Source organism: Serinus canaria, chromosome 2 (assembly GCF_022539315.1).
Source record: "Serinus canaria isolate serCan28SL12 chromosome 2, serCan2020, whole genome shotgun sequence".
Classification (NCBI taxonomy): domain Eukaryota; kingdom Metazoa; phylum Chordata; class Aves; order Passeriformes; family Fringillidae; genus Serinus; species Serinus canaria.
The window spans coordinates 51,675,568-51,693,850 of NC_066315.1; the positions used below are offsets into that span (position 1 = coordinate 51,675,568).

The 18,283-nt window shown below is 36.4% G+C and overlaps 1 protein-coding gene across 4 annotated transcripts in view; it reads left to right on the forward strand.

Moving 5' to 3' along the window:
• Positions 1–18,283, forward strand: part of SUGCT (succinyl-CoA:glutarate-CoA transferase) — a 318,976-nt gene that overhangs the window by 111,986 nt on the left and 188,707 nt on the right. For all 4 annotated transcript variants that reach the window (XM_050971781.1, XM_050971783.1, XM_050971784.1 and 1 more), the window contains 2 exons: positions 11,128–11,199; positions 14,644–14,741. In XM_050971781.1, coding sequence (XP_050827738.1) covers positions 11,128–11,199; positions 14,644–14,741 — 170 coding nt within the window. The remainder of the gene's footprint in view (positions 1–11,127; positions 11,200–14,643; positions 14,742–18,283) is intronic.

The window sequence follows — 18,283 nt, forward strand, 5'->3', positions numbered from 1 at the left end:
TATTAATCCGTGCACCTCTGCTCCTTATTTGCTCCTTCTTTCCCTTCCCCAGGTGAGGCCATCAGATATCAGCTTCATATAATCTAGGGACAAGAACCCTTTTTCTGTGAAAGGTCATTTCATAGCCAACTCCAGGCAACAGTGGGCGGGCAGCATTTCAGGCTGTCATCAGGGGTGCAAGAGCACGCCAAGCTTCTGCCAGCAGCCCATTTTAGTCCTTCCCAGTACAATGGCAGGTCTGTGTGCCAGGCTTGCTGCTGCTCATTTGATGCCAAGCCCAGTGTCACCAGAAGGCCATCTGGATCATTAGGAGACCAGCCCTTTGACTTCGCCGACGCAACAGAGGAGGAGAAAGCGTGATGAAGGTCAGGTGCCAGGCTGCTCCTCCAGGCTTGCTGGCACCATCCCTTTGCTGTCACCAGACTGGGCCCCTTGGCAGCTGGGAACATTTCTGTGGCAAGACTCATTGACTCTTTAAGAGATGTTCTCTCTTACAGGAGATCTTTGCTGTTTGCACGTAGACTGTAACGTGACTGTTCTGTAGTGTTTGGATTGCAATAGCAAGATAGTGTTAAACTTATTTGGCTACATGTGACTAATCAATTAAGTTATTCTATGTATATTTGCTTTGGGTTACTTTCTCTAAACTATTATTTATGAAAATGTGTGAAACAATGGTTTTTTTTGCTAGAGACTCCAGCAGAAGCAGTGTATGTTCATGCTCACTGGTCAGTCGATTGCGTGCAGTGATGCTGTTACAGTGTTCTGTCCTGCTATAAAGAAGGCTCTTCAAAATCCTAAATGGAATAAGAACTTGTGATTTTCCTGACAGCCAATCAGCAGAGAAGAGCAAGGAATCAAATCAGGACTGATGCTGGTAAAAATCAGCAGAAACATCAATGAGGACATAATAAGTAACAGGGGTACAAAATTGGCTGTATAAAATGTAATGCTTTCATAACTTAAAATAAACAGTTTATGGCAATTATCTATGGCAAATAATGCAGTAATTTTGTGCTTTTCCTGATGTAACAGTGTTTGGCATAGGTGTACACAGTCCTTAACCTTTGAATTCACCACTTTGGTTTACAATTGGACTTTTCTTTAGGAAAGTGAAAAGTAAGGGTTTAGATTGACAGTAAAAGTAAATTTGCTGGTCATGCCAAGGAATTGAAACTCTATGGTACTGGGTGGTCTTCAGAGTCAAAATCCTGCCTAAGTAAGCTCAGACTCCTATGAATCTCTCATTATTAAATCAGGATTGTCCTTTGGGTGTTCATACTGTCATGTATGAGAAACAGGCTGCCCCTCAGCCATCCAGAACAACAACAACAAAAATATTATGGCAGCATAAGGCAAGATGAAACTTCAAAATAAATGTAACAATTCATAAGAATGAAGAGTTTGTTAAAGAAAAACATGAGTACTTGTGAATGAAAACTTAAAGGTTTATTTCCTTTCAAATCTTAAGGGGAAAAATATGGGATCAATTTTGAAAACTGGAATTTTTGACTTCTCCTTTTGTCTCCTCCTGTTGTCTTTTCACACAGTTTTACTGGCATATGTATGTCCATCAGATTTTGGGGCTACAGGGGTTGCAAGGAGATTTTGTATAAAGTTGGATGTAGATTTTAGGGTGTGATAATAGAAGCACACTTATACTGTGTTGATTCTCCACAACATGTACTTTTGTAAAGGATAATTATGTTTGTTACACAAAAGTCCTTTTCAAGCTGTAGACGTGAAGGTCTGTGACAAAAACTAATATATTAGCTTCCACTACACAGATTTCTGCAGCTCTTTGTCAGTAGATAATATGGCAAATTAGGTAATAAAATGAAAACTGGTTAAATATTGGCCAGGAAAATAGTGAGTCAAAAAAAGACATAATATTTTGGTTTCTAATTGTAGTGATTTTCAAAATTTAAAAATTTGGAAATAATGCTAAAATTTAGGAAGATAGAATTTTAATTCCAGTAATGTGATATTAAATGGCAATATTTTTCAGACTAAAGGACATGACTACAAGAATACTGGAGAAAACAGAAGTCTAAATTTTGTAGTTTTAAGGAAACCTAATAGAACTTTACAGGAAAATTAAGAGGAAGTGGGGTTCTGACCTTTTTTTTTGTCATAATTAAGCATTCCACTCATCAAATGTTAATTTTCTATTTTTTCTTTTTTAATAGATCTCACCAGCACTATTCTTATGGCCTGGAAATGAATTTTTTGCATACATTCAGAACTTTAAATAATGTGCGTCCTAGATGTCTGGCCAGTTCAATATTTAAAATCTTGATTAGAGATAAATTAGTGTTTTAAACTAAAACAGAGTGCATGCAATAAACCTTAATAAGTCTGACTTGAAACCACAAATCAAGGATACTGAAGAGTTAAGGTTGAAATAGTTGAAATTCATCCTTATTTCACTGTACTTTGTTTACTGAGGAGTAGATAGGATCACATAATATTTGACAGATATATTTGTTGAGAAAGATGAATAAAATACGGCAAAAGCACGTTAGTAGGATGGATTGGAGTTTTGCTCTCTTCAGCAAAATGGCAGTTTACAAACAGGGCTGCTGTTTATTTTAAGTCATGGAAGTGCCAACTTGTTAAACCTGGCCAATTTTGCATCCCTGTAGTTGTGTCACCTTTGGTGTTTTTTCTGATTTTCACCAGCATCATTGATAATTTGATTCCCTGCTCTTCTCTGTTGATTGGTTGTTGAGAAACAAATTATTTCACTCAGTTTTTTGAAGAGCCTTCTTTATAGCAGAACACTAAATTATTGAGACCTTTAAGTTCATAGCACTGCCTGCCCAGTCTAAGTTCTAGTTCACCTGCACTGGGTCATCTGCAGCTTGAAATCCCAGACTGATTGCAGGACTCAGTATGGTCCCTGACTCAGTATGGGTCAAATAGATGGTCAGTATTATAAAACTCACCTTTGGAAACTGTACCACTACAACACCTAATTTCAAAGAGTAGAGAGGGAAAAGGGACAGAAATAGTGACACAAATCCTGCTCTGATGAGTTCTACTAAAAACAGAAATAAGACCTCATTTAGAATTACATTAAAAATAGAATTTTTAAAACCTCATATTTGAGTACTCAGATCTTCCAGACAGCTATAGCTTATGAATATCGGAACATGTAAGAAATATTTGTCTTTTCTGCATCACTAATGCCTGGAGGCCTGTATCAGGATCAAACTGTGGTCATGTATGTTGTTTTTCAAAAGAAGTGTTTTCATTGCATTACTTTGAAAGCGAAACAAAAATACAATGCCTACAATCCCAAAATTGGAAGAAATTGTGTGAACTATTGTGTGAGAAAGAAAAAAGAATAAGGAAACATAACTTGGATTCAGGCTTTTGAGACATTATAAATGTTGAGAAAAATATTGTTTAAAAACTGGCTCTGCAGTGCCCTTTAAAATCAGTAAGCGTCTATTTTAATTCCCATATAAGTAGTAACTGGCTGCTGTCTTTATATATACTTAAATGTTGCTTGCTGTATAAGACCTTGTTTGCTTAATTTCAACCTAACTGAATTTTTATGGCTGTGCTATAAACCTCTTGAAAATAGTGGCTCAAATGGAAATGCTGACACAACATTAATTACGCTGGCTCCAGTGTGATACTGTGATTAAAGTTTATTTATTTTGTGTGTGCGTCTGTGTGTGTGTAATTTCATTGTTGAAAAACTAATGGAAAACTAATGTGGCAATGGAGAATGTGATTCTGTGCCTGATATTTTTCAACAGCAAAAAACAGTTTAAATGCCAGTTTACAGTACCAGATAATTTATTTTTAATTGAGGTATAGTTTAGGTATTTAAAATTTTAGAAGTTTGGGAAAGTGACAAGTTTCCCACTTTAAAGCTGTTCACTGTTCTTCCAGGAGTTTTTAAATGTCTTTTTGGGTGGTGAGGCTAAATGTATATTGCATTAGAAAATTAAGTAAGTGGTTTCATTTCCTTGGTAGCATATGTTCTTTGAGATATTCTGGAGAAAAGTCTGAAAGTATGAGGGTATGAAATCCACCATTAACATTCTATTACTCTTGAATATGAAGAAATAACTGTAAAAGTCTATTTGATAAATAGTTTACCCAGCTGGTACTTTTAGATTACTGATCTGTGTGTTGCATCAGTTGGGAAATGAACAGTGCAAATATCATATGGCCAGATGAAGAGTAAGTGAGGGAGAGAGATCTCCTGTCTCCAACCTGTTTCTTAGGACAGTGAGCTGGGGTTGGATAAGCCTTGGATTCAGTCTGTTTCCAGCAGTTTGTAATTCTCATATCAGGCAAGAACTGGATAAAAACATGACATGGTCTGGAAAGCAGTTCTAAGCTCTTCTGTTTCCTGAAGGAGTGTTGAGAGCAATACACTTTATTGCCAAATACAGATATGTTTGATGCTGTGATTTTGTGTAAACTTTGCTGCCCCTTTCAGGAAGGTGCAATCAGAGCACTTTTAGTGGTTAATCAGCTTTTCTTGTGGATCACAACAAGAAAAGCTGATTAACCAGCTGATTAGACAACATCACTTTTTTTCTGGATTCATGCATATGTGGAACTTGAAGGCTGATCAGGAAAATTGTCCGATGAGTTGTAGGTTCTGCAGAAGTGAATTGTATGCCTGGCTCGTAGTCTCTGGTGTGCCTTCCTTGACATCAGTGCTGGTGTTCTGCCTCATCTCAGGGACCAAAGTAATCATTCCCACTCTTGCCATAAACACCTTTCCTAGGAGCTCATGGCATCCAGTCAAACATTTTTTTTATTTGGCAAGAGAATTTTTGCAGATATTGTTAATTCTAATCTGTCTGGTAGACTGACAGCTGCAAAGCTGCAAGGTAGCATGTCCTGCAACATGGTAGGCAAGTGGGACACAGGTAGTGTAGGTTGAAAAGATCAGAGAGGAAAAGTGAAATCTTTGTGTGGAATGCCCCTCTTCAGTTTGCTTGGTGAGAACATTCAGCATTCATTAATCCAGTCCATGAAATTTACATTTTTTTATTTTTACTGTTTGCTTTCACTGGAAGAGACTGCAAAGTAGGCAAATAGTTTCAAAGTGTGTGGTCTTTATGGTTTATATGTATTGCTCAGAACTACCACTGACCAAACTTCTTGGTCTTGTTCCCATTTGTTACAGTAATTAAATATTAAGTTGTTATGAAAGGATTGTGCTGTTCCCTTGAAAGAAAAAAGAATGTGACTCCTCCATGGTTCTGTGGTACAGCTGATGTTTTATTCAAACTAATGTGTAAAGATAGAGAAATTATGTGCAACGTTTATTCCATCTGTAAGGAATGTAATGATTCTGGATCTGAAGCAAAACTGAGAATGTCCTACAGTGTCGTTCATTAGATTGGTTTGGAGAGAGAAAAATCAACATATACTGTAGATACATTTGGTTGGAAGGACAAGGGAGCCTGTACAGATCAATCAAATCCTGAATACATCACCTTCTTAATAGTAGCCTTTATTTTGCATTAAGACTAGATAATGCTTGTCCTTAAATGACCTTTACATTGAATTGAATATTGCACTGGAAAACTTCAAAGTCTAATTGACGACAAATTGTGTAATAAAACTGTGGTTCCAAGCTTGCAAGAGAGCAGCTCTTCTGTTTGACCACGCCCATGAATGCCAGGGAAGTACTTCAAGCTTGTAAACAAAGACCTGTGTGTGCTCACCTAATGTCTCAATGATTCTGTAAATGAGAAAATGGAGGGGAGAGGAAGGAGTAACTCCTGAAAAGCAATTTCTTAAAAAAATATTAATGATATATTTCAAAGCTTTGTTTGAAAATACTGGCTTGGCTTTTCCTGGTGTTATGTGTAAGACTTCACAAGAAAGTGTCTTTGTTCTGCATTGATCCCAGCTGGTCCCAAAGTTTCATTCAGCCTCCACATGAAGCTGCTTGCTCCTGTGTCAGCCTTGGGAGGGAGCTCAGAGGAGTGTTCTGCTGTAATGCCATCAGAGAGAGTGGCCTGTTGTGCTGACAAACACTTAACTTACAGAAATACTGGATCTAGCCTTTATTCAAGGATACCATCATTCCAAAATCTTAAGCAAGCTGTTTGATGATGCCAGTTGAAGCAATCAGCCTCTTGCTCTGTAAGACCCAGAGCAGCTGGAATGCATGCAAAAATTAAAGTCCCTTTAAGTCCTATCCAGAAGTTGCCAATACATACTGACTATCCCATAACCTTCAGCTGTTCCCCTCATGATTCATAGTTGGATGCTTTTAGGGATGCTACTATTCAAATTTATGATTCAAAAGGCAGCACTGTCTTGAAAGATACTTCAAATCCAAGGGTATCTAACATCAGATATTCCCAATGAAAAGGGATTTTAAGTATCTCTACAGATCCTAATTGTTATTCACACTGGAATATGAGATAAGGAAACTCATAAATATGAGTAATACATAATTTTTACCATATCTGGTGTAGTACAAATGTTCTGCCAAGAGGAGGTCTGAAAACTTTCAAACATTTCAGCCATTGACAGCCATTATCAGTAAACAGGCCAATATGGTAAATGGTAATGAATATAAGCTCTTTTTCAGATAATTAACATCTCCTTTTAACTTCTCCTAAATATGGAATAATTTTACCATTTGAAAAACCCTATGCTTTATTCTGTTGGTCTCTCCAAGTTTTGTTTGGCCTCTAAAATCTGTGGAATGTGCAAAATGGAGAAGAGTGGTTGATACATGATCTACCAAGATATATTGTGCTGCCATTCAGAGGGACTTTGACAGACTGGAGAGTCAGGCCATCAAGAACCTAATGGAATTTAAAAAAGGGAAATATGAAGTCTTGTTCATGATAGGAAATAATTCCATGCATCAGTACAGACTGAGACTGACCTGCTGGAAAGCAGCTTTGCACAAAAAGACCTGGAGATCTTGGTGAACAAAAAATGGAGCATGAGCCAGGAATGTGACCCTGTGACAAAGAGATCATTCTCATCTATATTAGTAGGAAAATTGTCAACCTGTCAAAAGAGGTGATCCTTCTCTGTCTGCTCAGCACCACTGAGGATGAATAACCACTCAATCCAGTTGTGGGTCCACAACAGAGTCTAATTCTGGGGTTTTTGGGACAAGGCTTGTTCATACTGAATCAGGTCCAGTGAAGGGCCAAGAAAATAATTAAGGGTGTGAAGCATCTTTCATATGAGGAGAGATCTGGGACTGTGTAGCCTAAATGGTCAGAAAGGAGGCTCAAGGAGATCTTAGGAATGTGTATAAATACCTGATGAAGGGGACCATCATCATACACAACCGCAAATGTTCTAGTTGTTTTGATTACCATGTTTTGGACTCAAAAACTGAATAGGACTTCTGATAATTATATTGTAATTGCCAGATTTTTTGACTGGTCCCTTATATTTTAAAGTTTTGTTTGTTTGGTTGGTTTTTTTTTGTTTGTTTTTTTTTTTTTTTTTGTGGAATCAACATGCAAATTGAAACACATGCAAAGATGTTTGTGTATGATTTATGATTGCCTTAGAACATATAGAACTAAAAATTCATAAAGAAGGAAATAAATACAAAGATTAATGGTCTTTCATTAATGCCCTCAAACCTGGCAAATTTTGAAAGGCTATTGACTTAGAGCAGTGGAAAGAAAGGCTCTTTTGGCCTCATTATCTCAGCAAGTCTTTGCTTGCTCTGGTAATAACTTAGGTTAAGTTTGGCCTGCATCTTTACTGTGTAGTCTATGTAACATATTCGGATTTGGAGAATACTTGTGAACCACATAAAAAATTCCTGAAAGTGGATAGAGTTTATATGCCATATGTTTAGGGAAATTAAAGTATTTTAATACACAAAGTATCTCAGGCATGTGCTGTGTTCTAGGATCAAAGTTGGAAAAGTGCTGAGTCTTAATAAGGTCCTGGAACATCCATTTGGCATTGTGAGGTAGTGATGCATACACACTGGACCTTGAGATCTTCCTTTGAACGTGCATATGTTGATGTCATGAACTAGATATCATTCAATGGGAATTTACAGGTTATTTTCTTGGAAAGCCTCAAGTTTTTGCACCACTCTGAAAAAGCTACACCTTTGAATGCTCGAAGTCTTTCTCTGCCTTTTCCATGAATAAGATTTCAGATAATTTGTTGCTTAGTATTTTTTTCTTGTCTTCACCAAATGATGTGCTATTGCTCAAGATAGCTCATGGGAGTAGCAGGTTAACTGTTGATTGTACTCTGAAGAATCTTATCAGAAAGCCTCATTTTTCAGGAGAAAAGGGAATGGGAAAAGGACTTTTGCCTTGTGTGTGTATTGCCTTTTACTGCACTAATGTGAAATGATTCGATGTGATGGACAGCAGTTTATCAAAACAAAATCTCATTAAAATCTGTCTGCACTTTGCCCTTACTCTCCTTTATATAATAAGATTGTGAAGCTTTCTGTGACCAGATGGTAACCTGTGGCAACCTGTACTGTGTGTACATTCATGGGTGAATAAAACCATGGATGAATAAAACCATTGTCACCCTTAAATGTTGGCATCAATATTGTGCTAGTAACATTTCGAAGTTTCTGCTTTATCAGCAGCAATGACTGGCAAATAATCAGCTGTTTTGTAATGGGAAGCTTAAAATAGCAGCTGAAGACACTTGAGTTAAGCTTCATGGAAAAAGACACTGCTACATTTATTATGATACCATTTTTGTTGTGTAAGGATGACATGATTGTTATTTTAGCCTTTTAGACATACAGTGCAATTAAGAATAATCAGTTTTCCCACACATTCCACAAAGCAAGTGAAGCACACATGCTAATAAGCAGGCCCTTAAATTCAGAGTGACTTCCGCTGCTGCATGGGCAGCCAGTGGGTGCAGATGCGTGCTCACAGTGGTATGCAGCTATTGTGTGATTGCAGCCTTCTTACAGAGACCTGTGTCTCCACAGAAGCTGCTGGTAAATAACAAACTCTCTAAGATTTGCCCACACTACCAATAGAAATGCTTTTTGGAGTGCTGAAGAGGAGGATCTGTACATATGACATATGCTTTGTAAGCTGTAGTAGGCATGCAGGCTGGAAGTTTAAAAGAATGTACAAAGGAATTCCGATGTGTGTTTACAGGAAGTAGTAGATGGTTGCACCAATAAAAATTATTCTGTGTTATATATGCACACTGATACATACAGTGTTTGACCCATAATTTGTATGACTTGCATGAGGCTGGTTTTAGAGCTATGAACATCAGCAAAGAAAAATCATGATTTGGGCAGGGTGTTCAGAAAACAGATTTTGCCTGGAACTAAAGGCAGTAAGTTTATTCAGACAGTTTTAATTCATAATTATTCCCACTAAAGACCATTTACTGGGAGGGAGAGTCTTATATATTCTTTTACCAGCATCTGCCATTATTTTTTTACACTGAGGTCTTTATGAACTGATTTAGATAAGAAATTTTTATGTGTTCACATACAAATCTTTTTTTTTTTTAATTCTTTTCTCCAATCTTTTTTCTTTGCTTGCTGCTCTTCTCAGCATGAGTATGTAGTACCTTTATATGATGTATTTTACTAAACTTTCTTTTACTGTACTGGGGCCAAGTCAGTGGTACTTTCTTGCGTGCTTGGGACTAATTGTTTGCTGAATTTTATCTTTGCTTGCTATCTTAGACTGAACTACTGAATTAAATGTGTGAAAAACAAATTGTTAAACCTTATGACGGACAATACTGTTTACCATGAAATGAAACACAGAAAGAGAACACATGTGATATCTTAACTCTGATGCACAGTTACCTGCATTTCAGAGGACATGATTGTCCACATGCAATTTTAAAACTTTGACTATACCAGATGGTAAAAGAGTCTTAGTGAACATATTTGGATCTATATGAAAGATTGCAAGTTGAGATAGCATATTGCTCTCTGTGAAGAGGAATAAGCCACAGTGGCATGAGAAGAATTTTAGTGTTTCAAGTGTTTCCATTCCAGGACTTACATTTGTGTGTTATTTTACCAAAATTTATAGTGAAAATTCACACCTTTAAATGAGGACATGATAAAAAAAAAAAACCACACACACACACAAAAAAAAAAAAAAAAAAAAAAAAAAAAAAAAAGAAAAAAGAAAAAAAAAGAAGAAAGAAAGATTTCTAGGAATGGAAGATGAATTTTGCTCTCTGCAAGAAAGGATTGCAAGTTCTTGCCATCATTGATGCACCAGCCTATGCTGGCCTCTTACACTGAAGTCAAATTAATGGTGAAAGAACTTTTCCTAAATGTTTTCAAAAATTGGCCTGGTACTATGTGTGACTGAAACTGCAGTTATGCACCTTTGTATAAGAGAGGGGTGTGGAGAAAACAGGAATTGCATTATCCAGTTTTAGAAGATGCCCTAACACAATGAAAAAAATTGAGTATTTTGTCAATTACAGATTTTCTTTTTTCCAGTGGAAATCTAAGTGAGATTGTTTAGACTGAAATGAAAGCTGTTATGTCCTACACAGTTCAATGTTGTGTTCACCATGAAATGTGCCACTAAGGCCACTGTAATGAAGTCAAAAGTAAAAATTACATCTTTAAAGTTGTACAAGAAGTCCCATTTCCTCCATGAGATCTATCTTGAGACTACTGACTAAGGAGATAGCTTTATCTCCAGCTGAAGACCTCTAAAGATGCAGTCTATCCCTTTCAATCCCATGGGCATTCCTAATTTTTTGTTGCTATTTGGCAATTATTTTTTTGGTGTGTTTGGTCAGGATCTGTAACATTTCAGTGCAGATGGCTGCTCTGAGTCAGGCTAAGAGTGAAGCTGTATAAATACCTCCTGGTAATCCTCAGTCCTGTGAATGTGGGACACATTAGGTTTAAGGGTAGCTCATGACACATTTTTAGCAAATAAACTATTAACCAAGATGACTTCTCAGCTCTAGGAAAAAAAAATCAAAAAGGGCCTCATCCATCTTTATGAGTGGATGACTTTGAGCCACTATTATAAAACAGGACATTGGGTCTGAATGGAAATGTTTAAGGAAGTCATTTGAACATTATTTACAAAGTTTCACTTCAAAGGTGTGCTAATATTTATAGTTTAGTTACAGCTTATCACCTGTCTTTGTTCTTCCTTCCAGGCATTTAAGACCAAGGATGGCTACATCGTGGTGGGAGCTGGAAATGATCATCAGTTTGTCACTGTGTGCAAGGTGTGTTAGGCAAGAGTACAGAAATGTGTAATAGTTTCCATTCTCACTACGAAAATTGAGATGCTGATTCTTCTTTATTATCTTTTTTTTTTCCTGTATGGAAATAAGTGGTGAATATAAATTCTAACCCTGCATCTGTTCTGACTCTGAGTTCAGAACACAGCAGGTCTAAAACTTGTAGGTACTCTGCTCCTATTGAAGTCTGTGCACATCTGATTGAATCTACATCAACTTAAATCATTACCTAAGCACATTGTCCTTTAGAGCTCCTAGCATGTGCTGATCTATGCTCACTGAGAAACTTGAGGATTTAGAAAAGAAATGTTACAGGACTCTGGGCTGATTTTGGAGTGGTGCAGAGACATGATGTTGAAGAACAATCTTTAAAAAAAATTATTCTAAATGAAATGTATCAACATTCCAAATGAGGGACCCCAGTAACATGTAAGTTGGGACAAGAGATTTTTTGCATGTAGCATTGGACAACATTTCAAAAAATAACAGCTTAGCTATTTTTTTCTCTTGTGTTTTTTCTCTAGGAACTTGAATATTTAACATAACTTAATGACAGTTAGGAATCTGAGCGTTATTTTCCTCCATTTCTTCATGTCAGATGTTCCACATTTCTGTGGAAGTTCCCCACTAAAAACTGGAATATGTAGTAAGAGGACAGTGCTGTTTTGATTTTCTTTTAGTACAGTTTGGGGTATGTATCCCCACCTCGCTATGTGGAGGGGTTTTGCTTTCACTTTGAGTTGCCTCTTAACCTCTTCCAAATTTGCTCTGTGGGTTTTCTTCATAAAGGTGTCTGACTACTACAGTCACCATAGTCTTCATAGGAAGGAAGACTAATAGCTGAATAAGTGTCTACCTGGCACAACTCAATTTTATCAAAGGCTCATTATCTCATAAAGGAAACATTTCCAGAGTGTTCCCAGGACATAGCTGTGAATGTCTTCTTGGTGCTTTATCATCTAAAATGAAGAGTTATGTATCAAATGCTTGTAATCTTGCAATCCTTGAGTAAGACAGAGGTGAAGATCCATCTCAGTAGGTTCTGACATCTTGATGTGAGCAAGCAGGCACTAAATCTTTAGACCATGCACTTCACCTGACTTTAGGGTGCAGCTGAGAGATTTACAGTGTGCCTTGTTGCTACCTATTCTCCTTGTAATCGTTAAAGAGTGAATGGAACCCCAGAAGATGAAGCAAGATTTTAATAGCTTGTGTTACCCCAGAATGCATAGGATGAATCTGAAGTGAGATTAATATTAGCCCTGGTCTGCAGGCTGGTTTTTTATTTTTTTAATCCTGATAAATGTTTTCTGGTGTTCCTGCAATTGAATATAAGAGGTACAGAGCATGGAAAAATGATGATTGCTTACATTTCAAAGGGATTAAAAGAGCAGAAAAAGTAGTTTGAGTTTTGAGTAATTGTTAGATTTTTCTATACACCAGTTATCATATTTGTTTCTATAAAGAATGCTTTTTACCCTTATCAGGATATTATAGGTATGGATGTGGGCTGTTACATTGCCCAAAAAATAAAATGATGAAGAAGTCACTGGAATGCTGGAATGAATACCCATTAGACATACACTCTGTGCTAAGGCAAAGGTGATTTGGAACTTAAATCAGTGTGAAGAAGGAAAGCCAATAAGGGAAAAGAACTTTATTACAGGAAGGCCTGCAACACCCTAGTGAACTTTAGTAAATACAGACAGAACTATTTCAAACACTGGAATTGCTATTAGAGAATCTTTCTGAGCTGAGTTGGTGCTGAAAATAGAGGCTGTATGGAAGCTGTTGCCCTGAAGGCACATACTCTGGAGATGTAACAGCTGGCTCAAGCTGTAAACAATCACAAACATTCTGCTTTGACTGTGTCTTTTCAGGCAAGCAGAAAGAAAAATCTGGAATAATTCACTGTAATATTTTCAAAATCAGTGACAAGTAATGTAGCTTGTTTGAGGACTTCGATAATTGAAGAAAACCTTTGTAACACTGCTGGCTGAAATGCATTTCATTGTGGTCAAGTGTTACAGCAGCACATCCTGACCTGTGGCTGATTTGGTCTGATTAGGAATACTGAGCAAGGCTCTTCAGAAGACTGAAGTTTCGTGTACAGCAAGGGAGATTTTAAACAGATTTGCTAGTGTTGCAGGACACAAAACACAGAGAGTGTAAGCTCTGAGTGTGCATGTAGAGCTTGAACAAGGCCTCAAATAGAAAGCACCATTTTCATTCTAAGTGTTCACAGTGAAATAAAGAAAATAACATTGGCAGCATGATGCAGAAAGATGAATGGTGCATTAATGAATAACTTCTCAAGTGTGCATTTGTTAGTCACAAAAAAAATTGAGAAGAACAAATATAGACGTGCAGCTTTACACCAGATGGACATTAGTTAAAGCTGAAATCAGTAACATTAATTAAAACAGCAGAGTGAGCAATTCCATATGATCATTTTTCATATAACGCATCAAATGGAGCCATAGCTTTCTGATTAATTTCTTGGTTTTTTAAGCTCACATAAGTATTCACTATCATTTAATTTGAACAACCTTACAGTTTTTTTTTTCTAAAGCAGCGATTTGTAACTCCAAACCAGCAGTATTAAGGAAAAAAATTTAAGGGGTACCAACAGTATTGATAAACCTCCAGATAGAAAAATTTAGCTATTTTCTAATGCTAATTTATGATATGTTGTGATTTCCATAAACTGGATTATAAATGAGAAGGAAAAGAAAATATGCTGTGAATTATGTATTGATAAAAGATGCTAGATTGATGTTTTATGATACCTTGCATATAAAAATCAGCAGAAAAGTTTTGTAACTTTTTTTTTTTAATGTTCTTTTTCTTTTTTCCTTTCTGACAGAGACTACTGAAGTGGAAATAAATAATCTTAGACATATCTTTTCTTCAACTAGTGTATGAAGTACAGACACATTTCCTATTCTGTGACATATAAATTAGTGCAGGATAATCCCACAGATCTATCCATCCCCATGTTAATAACTTACTTTTCTATAGTTCTGTGGTAAGAATTTCTCCTGGCTACTCCCAAAAGCTGTAAGCTAACATTTGAATCTTTAGTCTGATTTCTCTCTTTTACCTTTTCTTGTTATGTTACATCAACCAGGAGGCTTTTTACAAAAAGAAGTAAAAATTAATTTTTGATTTTTTTTTTATTAAGCGATTGATAAAGAGTGATTATTCAAAATCAGTGATTTTAAAAAAAATTATTTTGTTATATATACATGCATATATACACATGTGTATATGTATATATGTGTGTGTATATCTATCTATCTATCTATCTATCTATCTATCTATCTATCTATCTATCTATCTATATATATCTATATCTATATATATATATCTATATCTATCTATATATCCTTTCAAGCACATTTCTTACTTACCTTTTTTATTACTTAGATCCTGAATTTGCCTGAAGTTAGTAAAGATTCCAGATACAAAACTAATACACTCAGAGTCCAGAACAGAAAAGAACTTATTGACATATTATCAACACGGTAAGTTAATTAAAAGGGAAGAATCTATATTTAATCTGTTAATACAAATGGTAATGCATAACAAGCCCTCATCCAGTGAAAATTTTGTTTTACTCTTTTGAGATACTCTAGTTTTTATAATAGGTATTGCAAAAGCTTACTGATGTTAAATAGTCTGCCTTTTGCACACAGACTATGGTGTGAACTAAAGAAGCCAGACCACAGATTTAAGTTTTCAGAAACCATTTTAACTTCTCTTTAACATTAACTTGAATTTTAGTGAAACCAGTGCTTTCTGCTTTCCTGGATGAATGTAGCACCTGCAAAAAAAATGCTTGGAGCACCATTTGCTTTTGCTGTGGGATTTTAAAGCTTTCAATGAGTGTTTCTGTATCCAGGGGAGTTCCACTAGTTTTTCTCCCTTACTGCTGATTCTGGATTGTAGTACTCTGTGCCACAAACTCTCCCTAGGCCATTTCTTTTGAAATCAAAAGGATATGTGTTTGGTATTCTGTTTGGGAATCATCCTATTAAATAGTTTTTTTTTTTTTTTTTTAAGAGAGAACTCAAAAAATCTTCTATCTGAGAGATTAAAATAGCTTAGTTATACTCCTCATTCTGTTTGAGAAGGCCTTATGTCTGTGGAGTGCTCTTCTGTTTAATGGAGAGGATGATAAATTTATGTAATGAAAGAAAAATCTAATCTGTGTAAACCTTCCCAAAGGTGGCTTTGGCAGCACATCATACTTCTGGGGATGAGCACAGGAGGTGGTTAATTATTCAAGAAAAGTCATACTATCATGTTGACACTTGGCCAGTATTAGTCTTTGTCAACAAATGCATAACAGTTATCACTGAGTTATTACTGGGGGAGTTTCAAAGCATTAAGTCAGATGTCTCCCCTTTTCATTCCATCCAAGGAAAAGAGTTTCTGTAGCACGTCCACACCCTCCACTCTCAATCCCACATTTTTTGGATATTGAGAACCACTATCATGAGTCATTAAAGAGTGTAGAGAGTTATTTTATCTCTTCTGGTTCCACTTGTACTTTTGTCTCTGTGTTACCCGTCTATTTTTAGATGTCCTGCCCCTTTGTGAAAAAACAAAGTACCAGGTGACTGCACTTTTGAATAATTATGGTGCAACTGCCCTTAATTAACTTTTGGAACTCTTCTTTTACCTTCTTATAACAAATGGATTGTAATAGCCCAAACGAGGCCACTCTTGCTATAAGTTTTGAGCCCCTGAAAGGCCATCATTTTTCTTTTGACCTAGTTTTGAGCTCTTACATTATTGATGCATGGTTTTAGTTTCAAAGGTAATTTATGTTGGCTTATTACTTGGACTTCATTTAGTATGGAATTTGTCTGGGGTACTCTGGTACCTTGTGAGAGGCTATTTTGCCATCCATCCATCAGTTACTTGATAGCTCTTTGCTTCTGGGTTATTTTGGATGTTGTTTTGTTTTTTCCTATGGGCAACGTCTGAACAAGAAGATAAAGTTCAAGGAACAGTTGTTCTTTGAAGTGCCAGAATTACAATTTGTTTTTATCTCTATAGCTATTAATTAATAAAATTACATTATTGCTCTTCTAATTACTGCTTTATGTATTTTTTTTCCCAGAGTTTGTGTTCTATTATTATAATTTAGGCTGAATTTCCACATATTATTATGCAAGTATGTAAATGTATGAACACTTTTGGAGTAGACATTTCTAAAGTATTCTGAGATGTCATATTATTGTGAGTTCATCTGGCAATAAAACACAGATATAACAAACGCCTTCGGTATTTTAATGGAAGTTGAATGTGTTTCCACACACATTCCATGGTAACTTTGCTTTAATTCACTAATGCACAGTTTTTTTGTAAAATTGTACGTGGTTTATTTTTGAAGTTACTTGGAGAATTAAAGGAATAGTTTCTCAGTGCTGAAAAATGTCAGCCCTTGAGAAATGAAGGGAAATGACAAAATAGTAATGATAGAATTTCACTGAAAAATACCTTAATTTACTCGCTGATTGCTTGATAGTATTACAGCTTCCAGCACATGGAAGATATGACCCTAAGGTGCATTACTTGGACAAAAACACCTGCACGCCCTTCTATTCACTCACTGTATGTGCACTGCTGCCCACTTTAGAATGAATTTGTGGAGATATAAGCTGGAGCAGCTTAGAAGACATATTCGTGGACATCGATTTTCCCAGTCTAGCAAATGAAGTACAGTTGTGTGAAGTACAGTAGTTTTGTTAAGATGGGCCACTCCTTTTCTCCCCAAACTCTCCTGCTGCCATTTTCAGTTTATACACCTTTTCTGTTCCACTTAGTCATTTAAGCAGCATGTATGGCAAATGCTTAGAACTCTGCGGTTGCTTACATATAGCACTGCTGTTGCACAGTAGATATAAGTATATATTTTTTTCAAGCCTTTGATGTTGTTCTAATCCTAATAAACCAAGGCTCCACTACAGCCTAGAGCGGGTTTCACTGACCTATCTACCCTGTTTCCTTGCCCTTATCCTTTTTGAACTGTTTCTGGAGCTGTGTTTGACCTTTTCTTTTCAATTTTTTCTTAATTTTCAAAATGAACTACCTGCAATTAATTTCTAACTTCTGAGCATTCAATAGGTGCAAAAAGAAGGTTTCTTAAGAAAAAACAAGAAAAAGTAACCCTTAAGAAAAAGGGCTCACCAGGCTTTGTATAGGAATAGAAGGAGTTGTTCAGACTTACTCACAGGGTCAATAACTCCCTGAAGTCTTGAGCATTTAATTCACTTCATGTATAGAGATGAAATTTTTGAAAGCATCTGAACTCTGAATAACAAGGAGACACTTGGTGGTTTTATTTCCTAAAAACTGAGCAACTGAAACTCTTTGGTCACAATTTAATTTCTAGATGTGTGCACAAAGGAAACACTGGGACAATTGGTTAACGTTAAGGAATGCTGGGGGTTTTTTAGAAAAAGGGTCTATCTTGGGAATTCTTGACTCATGTGACCTCTAATTTAGATCAATAATTCTACTCACCACCTGTGGTAACCATGCCAGATTTCAAGGCAGTCAGGTAACTATGGGGATTATGCAGCACTTAGAAGAAATTGACCTTTAAACAGAAGACTTTTCAAAAGGGTGTGAAATAATATATTCATCAAAGTCAAATATACTGAACTGAGTGAGAATACAAGATGGGGATGAACATGACTTCAGACATGTATGCAAGTTGAAACAACTGCTGTGAAAGGTGTGAATTGCTCCATTCATTTCAGAAAGAATTTCCTCATTCTCTTTCTTCTCTGACAGAAATGAAGAGTGAAGCATACCTATCCTTAACTCCTCAATCCAGCATGCTCTCTGTACATCTCAATTCTATCTGTAGGGCACAAAGGAAAGGTGGAGAGGGAGAGCAAATAAGGAAGGATAAGTTCCCAAATCTGCAGAAAATGTCAGATGTCAATAAAAGTGAGGGGAAGGTAAATCCCTGTGGGAATGGTATGCTGCTTCTGAGAGAGCCTGCTCTCACACTGAAGCAATAGGAGGGATTACAGAAAACAGTTCCATC